Source organism: Bison bison, unplaced genomic scaffold (genome assembly GCF_000754665.1).
Source record: "Bison bison bison isolate TAMUID 2011002044 unplaced genomic scaffold, Bison_UMD1.0 scf7180017864264, whole genome shotgun sequence".
NCBI classification, from domain to species: Eukaryota; Metazoa; Chordata; class Mammalia; order Artiodactyla; family Bovidae; genus Bison; species Bison bison.
In genome coordinates, this window is record NW_011494836.1 from 2,206,831 (window position 1) to 2,215,395 (window position 8,565).

General features: G+C 53.5%; 1 protein-coding gene across 1 annotated transcript in view; it reads right to left on the reverse strand.

Annotated features, from left to right (window-relative positions):
• The window catches only part of LOC104994715 (liprin-alpha-1-like), an 87,638-nt gene that overhangs the window by 15,850 nt on the left and 63,223 nt on the right, over nucleotides 1-8,565 (reverse strand). Inside the window, 3 exon segments of the mRNA XM_010848371.1 lie at nucleotides 1,919-2,141; nucleotides 3,915-4,138; nucleotides 6,811-6,946. Of these exon segments, the coding sequence (XP_010846673.1) occupies nucleotides 1,919-2,141; nucleotides 3,915-4,138; nucleotides 6,811-6,946 (583 nt within the window).

Genomic DNA, 8,565 nt, shown 5'->3' on the forward strand with positions numbered 1-8,565 from the left:
CACAGCTCAAAGCATCAATTCTTTGATGCTCAGCTTTCTTCACAGTCCAACTTCATATCCATACATGACAACTGGAAAAACCATAGCCTTGACTAGATGGACCTTTGTGGCAAGTAATGTCTCTGCTTTTGAATACGCTATCTATGTTGGTCATAACTTTGCTTCCAAGGAGTAAGCGCCTTTTAATTCATGGCTGCAGTCACCATCTGCAGTGATTTTGGAGCCCCCCAAAATAAAGTCTGACACTGTTTCCCCATCTATTTCCTATGAAGTGATGGGACCAGATACCATGATCTTAGTTTTCTGAATGGTGAGCTTTAAGCCAACTTTTTCACTCTCCTCTTTCACTTTCATCAAGAGGCTTTCTAGTTCCTTTCACTTTCTGCCTTAAGGGTGATGTCATCTGCGTATCTAAAAGTCCATTAATTCTACACTTAAGAGGATCATTTCTTTATGTAAGCACAATCTCATTTATGAATTACACATAATATGTAGTTTAGGATCCATCTACATTATGCTTATACCTGCGTGCTGCTGCTGCTAAGTCCCTTCAGTCGTGTCTGACTCTGTGCGACCCCATGGACTGCAGCATACCAGGTTCCTCCGTCCATGGGATTTTCCAGGCAAGAGTACTGGAGTGGGTTGCCATTGCCTTCTCCTGTAACTGCATAGTGATACACCAATTCAACTTACTGCTATGGGGGAAAAACACCATTTAATGAGACATGAAGACAAAGCACAAACCCGACTAAGGGGACACATGCTGTGGACCACAGCACGGCTATGACCAGAGCAAGTGAGGGGACGGGGGAGGGGAGATGGATAGGTAAACTACAGCCTCGGGGGCTGGTGGGGGATCTGGATTCATGACGACTAAGCAGACAACAGGATGAGAGAGGGAATCAAAACCAATGATGAAAGCAGACACACTGTCAGAGAACTCCAACAGCAAGGAAAACATACAGAACTGTTCTTTTCATAAATATTCGGAAAGAAATCAAGCATGAAACCGCAGAGAAATCATCAAAGAATTTTAAATATCAACTAATTAGCCAATGATGCAAATTATAAAAACAGTGTCAAAAGACCACAAAATGGACTAGTTACCACTTCACAGGCCGCTAAAATGATTCATGGTTAATTTAATTATAAGCTGACTAACAATGCAGCTAACATGAAATGGGTGGTAACAGAAAAAAGAGACAATACAAGTCCAGTTACAAAGCAGAATGTTGTACACGTGATTTCATGGGGTAAACAGCAATGCACTCACAACACCTAAGCTAAACACGCAAGAAAGCTGGAACATGTGCTTTAGAGCCGCACACTCTGTCACCAAAAGCCCTAGGTCGTCATCCCAGTTTTAGACTCGGAAAAGTGAGGCAGCCCGACGTCTTCCCTGGGGCCCTGGGGCCCTGGGCTTTTAACCTGGTTTCACACGCAGAGCTGGACTGAGCACGTGGCCAGGTCCATCAGCAAGCAGACCAGTGTAGATTCTTGGTTTTGTTCCCACCGCATGCCCTGCACCCTGCAGCCAGGCATCCCCAATGGAAAATGTGCTGTACGGCTTTCCCATGCCATGAGAGCTGCCTATGGTTACTTTCACGAAGCTGTCTGCTCCCTGAGAACAGAAACTTCCCTGCAGCTGCTGTGCCCAGCACAGGCCAGGTGCAACATTACAGAGGCAGGCTCTGGCTGAGTTCATGATGACGTGCTAAGTAGTGGTCCAAATATCAAGACTAATTTGTCGCTGTGCCATTGTGGAATGATTAAAGACTAGGCAGTTTGAAAACTTTTAGACCTCTGAGCGTAGCAAATGTACCTGATTTTCTTCTGGGTATAAAGAGAAAAAAACAAAAAACAAACAAAAAACAGCGTGCTGGGGGAGGGATGCGGCAGGGAGGAGGCAGACACATACCAGAGTCATGATGCCCAGCTGGTCTCCCTCCTGTGCCGGGCTGTGCCACCTCCTTCTGGGCTTGGGCAGGGGCGGGCAGGAGCCAGCATGCGAGGAGGTGGGAAGCAGGTTGAGGGAGCTCACTGATTTAAAACGACGGAGGCTGCCTAAGCTCCCCCTGCCCTCCCTGCTCTCAGTCTCCTCGGCCCGCTGCTGCGTGTTCTCCTTCTCTTCTTCAATCAACCTAAAATAGAATAAAATGCATCGCCTGCCTTTGTCAGCAGAGGAACCTGTCTGGACAATAAATTTGGGCTGGCATTCTGTGTCATGATTAGCAAATTCCAGAAACAGTTGCTCAATGAACATCTCAGCCAAAAGGTTCTACTTTTCCTCTTTTGAATATTCTCAAACTTAGAATAACTTAGCGTTGAGTCTTACTGGCCCTTGATCATTCATGCTTGATTTCACTTATTTACTCTAACCTTCTGCAGGGACCCTGGTGGCAACTCTCTTCCTCTGAGGAGATACCTCAAGTTGACAACCCTTACTTCCCCTGCTCTCAGGGCAGAGATGCACGTCAGTGCCTCAAGTCTTTTCCACTGGGAATCAGGAACTCTGTATAATCAAAACAGCAATTCACAAACAAGCTGCAGTTTCTAAACACAAGTCTCCAGACCAGATGAAGTGCTGAGTTGATCTTTTTTTTTTTAAGCTTGTGTATATACAGACGCATCACTTGATGAAGTTCTCCACCAGCTTTGTGTGAGTTTCTGGGTTCATGTCAATGTGCTGCATTAACCTAGAATTCACAGTTTCTGCTCTTCTCCCCTAACGTGTGGTGGATGTTTTTATATAGCAGTTTAAATACACGATTATGCAAATAAAATGATTTTCAAATTAAAATACAAGATTCTTACAGACAGTAAACTCTCCAGCTTCACTTCTACTCATACATCTGGAAAGTTTTTCACTGTTGATTACAAGTTGATGGACAGAATTGACCATTTACATCAAGTCAACTTGTTGCATAAGGAAAAATCACTTTTACCTGACAACTTTCTGTAAAATAAAAATATCAATCTATAACCGTTCCATACTTCCTGCAGGGATGCGGAAAGACCATCTTTCTGAACTCGCCTGTGCTCAAACACGGCCCACAAAGCTGTCTGTCTTGGCGTCAAATGGGCAGGCGACACCACCTGCGTTTGCTGGTTGTCCCATTCACCCCCTGCCTTTCCCCCGGAGCATCCCGCTCGGCCGACAGGAACGGGCACCTCGGCCTGGGCTGACGTGGCGAGAACAGTCTGAGCAGCAGCTCTGCCTGGTCCTGTGCAGGGTCACCGGCCTGCGGCCACTCTGAACGTGGACTCGGGACACAGGCATAGCTGTGCGGGTGTGGCACCAGGCAGGCCTCGGGGCCCCCAGCCACCCGGCTCCACCCAGACCCAAGGCCCCCTGCTCACCACGAGGCAGGCCTTTGGATTCTATCCCGTTTTGAAAATTGTTATAACTGCCAAGATGTTGTCTAAAGAAAACATCTTAAATATACTGATGAGATGAGAAAAACTCAAACACATGTCCTTGGACCACTGTCTTACAACAAGCCAATCTTCACACTGGATTAAGTTAAAAAGGAAAATGCAGATCTGAGTGGGAATTGGCCAACCCCAAAACTCCAGCTTTCACCAGGTGGCTTTTCACCAGAACGTGGGGGGCTCCGAGGGACACAGGAGGGTGCACGGGCCATAGGGGACACCGCCTCGGCACCTCACCCACCTTGGGGCTCAGAGCTGAGGGGGAACACCCCACAATGCCCCCCCCCAACAGAGTGCTGACACCACACCGTGGATAGAACGCCCTGGCTGACCGAGCTTTATAATCAAGGGCAATCTCAAAACTGAAAATTCTTGAAGCAGACCTGAGGTCAGGTTTCTAACTATGGAACACTCAGACGTCCCTAGAAGACAGCTCCTCAGAGAAACCGAGTTTCTGGGGAGCCGAGTTCGCAATCACCCACTGGATCTCTTCATTGATGGTGTCCGGCTGCTCCTGATGCATCACAGTCAGAGTCTTGGCATCGGCCTGCCCGCTGGGCGACAGCTGAGTGGCCGAGCTGAAGAGGGTGACCCTGTCGCCCTTGCCGTCAGACATGCCCTCATCACTCTCGAACACCTGGGCCACGTCGGCCAGCATGCTGGCTTGCTCCACGTGCTCCCAGTCCTGCTCCTTCAGGGTCTGCATCTGGGCACGAGAGGACTACGTCTCGTCAGCAACATTCAGGGCAGCTCAAGTCTATCAGGAATTGAACCCAATTTTACATGGAAACCCTGACTGTGGATAAATGGGCCATGTTCATGAGACACTGCCATCTCTTAATTGAGCAGGACTGAAGAAACGGGCAGGGGGAGAATCCAGTTCCTAGATGGCCTGGTGACACCCAGGACGGCAGGCATTCTATGAGGTTATTCACAAGGGTGGGCTGACGGAGTCAGAGACAGAAACTGAAAATTACAAAAATACATCCATGCCTCCATTAGCCAGGCTGGAGGAAAATAAGAAAAAAGAACCCTTCAGCTCGGCAGCCACTGGGTCCCTATCAGCGGTCATCTCTGGTACCAGTTCACCAGAGAGTGCCATCCTCGCAGGCTTCCAGCCCTCCTTTTCCCAGGCTGGTCTGAACACCCACAGACAGGAGCGAGCAGGGTCAGCCAGGAGACAGGAGGGCCAGCCCCCCTGCGGCTCTCCTCTCGGGGCACAGGCCCTCTGGCTGTTCTGGGGGATGGCCCCTCGCACCACAAGGGTGGCTCTGTCATCAGAGACACACGGGAGAGGGCCCGCAGGGCTCTGTCCTGCCCTCCGGCTCTCACACCTCACACCCTTCTCTCTGAAAACGTCCCCCCTGCCACACTGTCACCCAGGTGCTGCCTTCTTTCCCAAACATGACCTCAAAGGAACTGAGGGGCAGCCTCGAGGTCTTGGCTTGCTGGCTCCCTGTCCCCTGTGGCCAGTGACCTTGCCTCCTGTCTTCGTCACAACCCCACCCCAGGGCTGGGCTACCCCCTTCGCTGGCTCCAGGACCACCTGCCATCACTCCTGCTCCGCTCTAGCAAACCAGCTGCCTATGGGTTCACCCCCATCAGCCCGGTCAGCAAATCCTCTCCCTTCTCTCGCCTTCCAATAGCACAAGGGGAACCAGCAGATTCCTCCTCCAGGGCTCCCTGCAGCACCCACTGTGGGCCTCTGAAAGCTCCCTGGGAGCAGCCTCTATGGTCCCCTCCCACCTGGTCTCTAGCTCTCTGCCAGCAGGCGGTGGGTGTGCCCAAACCTGCAGGGCAGCTCCCTGGGGGTTTGAGGAACCCATGTTACCAAGCCCCCTCCCCTTTTTGCCCTCCCCCACACCCGCCCCAGCATGTCTCTTCCTGGGCTCCAGGCCCTGCCCTCCCTGGGATTATTCCTCAGTCTCTTTCACCCCTTCTCAACCTTGGAATGCAGGGTTCCCCACAGCCCTACCCTTGCACCCCATCTCTCTCCACCAGCACCCTCCTGGTGACTTTACCGTGCTCGTGGCTTTCAATGCCTTCTGTATGCCCACAACCCCAAGTCCACCCTGAGCTGAGTGAGTCCTCTCCCGGATGCAGGCCGGAACACTCAGCTGCTCTCCTGACACGTCCCCGGGACACCCCATGGGCTCGTCCACCTCAACAGGGCTGAGGCCCGGCTCTTAGCTCCCCGCCCTGGCAGCCCTCCTCACCTCAGGAAACAGGCTCTGGCCTCGAGCTGCTCAGGCCTGAGCCCAGGCTCCTCCCTGATGTGGCCTGCTCTCTCCCTTGTCCCCGCTGGTTGACATGACCCTTTTTCTATCTCCAAGTGGCTACTTCTCTTCCTGCCTCGGGGTCTCTGGTTCAAGGTCACCCTCCTGGTGTCACCTCACTGGCCACCCTGTTTACACACGATCGTCCCCTCCTCCTTGGACAACTCAGGCACTCTGGTCTCCTTTCCCTGCTCATTACTGTTCAACAGGCTGTGCGGGTTTAAAAAGGGGTCCACAAATTCTTCCATCCTCCTCCCTTCAAGAGGCAGAAGGGGCAACTCCTGCTCAGCCCCTGAGCGAGGCAGGACTTTGCAGCTCACTCTCGCAAACAGAAGTGAAGGTGTGCGGCCTCGAGACCAGGGTGTGAAAGGCCCTGGGCTAAACCCCATGCTCTCACTCTCAGAGGGTGTTCCGAGGAAAGCCAGGCCATGGGAAAGCCACACGGCAGGGACCTCGGCCTGTCCCCAGCAGCCAGGTGAGTCTGAAAGCCTGCCATCCAGCCCTGGGGTGCCTTCCCGTGTCTGTGCCCTCAGGAGGCCCTGAACCAGGCCCGCCTGCTACAATGCACAGGCACTGGGGACTTTGAGCTGCTCCCTAGGAAGTCACTAAGCTTTGCAATGATTCGTTACATAGCAGTGGATAAAGGACACACACGGTTTTTAATTCACTGCTGGAGTCCTACTTCTGACCATGTCTGGCCCAAACTAACTGCTCACTGAATGTGGAAGCTCAAAACACAGACATGTATGAACAAACACATGGCATGAATGAGGTGAAAAGATAAAGGCACTTAAACTTCCAATGAGAATTCTTCTCACTATAAGCTGATGGATATGTGTATCCATTTACTCGTAGGACGATTTCAAAACTGTGCTAATTAGTACCATGCTGGGCCTCACAGTAGGCCACAAATTATCAAAATTGGTTAAGGAAAAAAAAGCATGCCTTCAAAGTAAACTCTTAGCCAGAAAAAGGAAAATGGGAAGACGTAAAGCGACCTATCAGCGCTTTGTTCCAAACCCACCTCAGGACCACAGTGTGAGGGGGCAGGTGCCTCACAAGGTGCCCACCAGGGACGGGAAGAGGGCGGCAGCATCCTTGCCTCTGATGGCTCATCTTGCAGCACTCCCAGCTGGCCTTTCTGGGGGCATCACAGCACTGCCCGATCTCCTGAGTAGTCTGCTGGCTGGTCTGCCACAGGGAACCTGAGGTCCGGAGCACTGCCCAAGTGGGGTCAGCTGAAACACACGGCAAAGCGCAGCGCTGTTAGAAGAAAAGAGAGCTCACTCTGTCAGTCGAGCCAGAGCCTGTCCATTTGGAAGATTGGCAATTTCACAGCAAAAGGGCCCCCGGGAGGGCACTGCCCTCCTGGCTTCAACAGCAACAGGCCGCCCGCTGCTCCGCAGACACTCAGGGCTCATCCCCAGCAGCTGGAAAACTCCCATATGTGGGGAAGGCAGTGCTGACACGAGGGTGTGGAGCTGACTAGGACAGGATCGGCTATCTGGGGCTGGGGTGTCCAGGGTCCCCTTGGAGCCGGCTCTCAGGTCCCAGGGCAGGGCCTGCACCTGCTCTGCTTTCCCCTTGGCACCCCACCTCCCCTTCGGCCCACGCCTGCTCTGACCTCCCTCTCCCATGTGAAGTCTGTGGATCACAATCACCGGTCTGCATGGAACACTGTCTGCACCGCTCTCATTGTTTTTAAAGGTGTCACAGACAACCCACAGCAGAAAGGGCTTGGACCCACAGCTCGGAGCTGAGCACCACTGGTGTCTCCCATTAAAACAAAGGCGAGCGTGTCACTGGACTCTGGGCTGAACAAGGCCCAGCACAGATGCTCAGGCCCTGAGCAATAAGGCCTGGGCCTGCAAGTGCCAGGAGCTCACTCAGCAGGGGCCTGCTGAGAGGCAGGGTGGCCCCGCCTTGACTGTGAGCCACCTGCACTGCAGGACTGCCCGGGCTCTGCTCAGTCTTGTCCCTGGGAAGAGGGTGGTGCCTTCACGTGCAGGAGTCCCTAAACCTGGGAGACAGGACCTTCCTCCGAGGACAGGACACCCCATACGTCTGCAGAGTGGCCAGGGCCGACCACCAGCTCAGCCTGCTCGGGGTCACACACTGCTGTGCTCGACGGTTTTGCAAGGAACACTGTGTTGCATAGGAGATGGAAGTCTGGAATCTCCCGGAGCCACACCTGTCTTCCCTCACATCTCCCCTCCCTCCTGACATAACTGTTCCCTTCTCTGCTCCACTTCCACCCAAGGGCCTGGGGCTAGAGCACACTTGGGAACTGGGTAGGGGGTACGACACAGTCCCACTGTGGACTGCGGACCCTCGAGGGTCCTCTGAGGGCCACAGAGGCCTCCGGGTTGGGTCGCCCCCCAACCATCACCTCCCAGTCCCCTCGCGGGGTGCAACCTCCATCTCTCTCCCCCTCCTCACCCGAAGCTCTTTCCTCCGGGAGAAGGTCTCAGAGACAAGGTGACCAATTCCTCTGGGAGGTCCCACCAAATACGCCGTGCCTGTCCTGCCTGTGAGCCAGTTTTCAGTCCCCACTCCCTCCCTCCTGAGGCAGTACAGTGCCCCCCACCCAGCCCACACTGCCCAAAAGCCCCACTCTGAGGCCCCACCTGTGCTGCTAAGTCACTGCTGTGACCCCTCCAGAGCTACCTCCTGGAGACACCACTCCAGAGCTGCCTCCTGGAGACACCCCTCCCTCGCACCAGCTGCTGTGGCCCACTGTCTTCAGAGCACAGCGGGCCCTCCTGCCCCGCGGCTGCTTCCTCTTCTCGTCTCTCACACTCACTGACACACAGGGGACTGGTGACCAGGCCCCAGGTTTCTCCATCTGAGCCCCCCA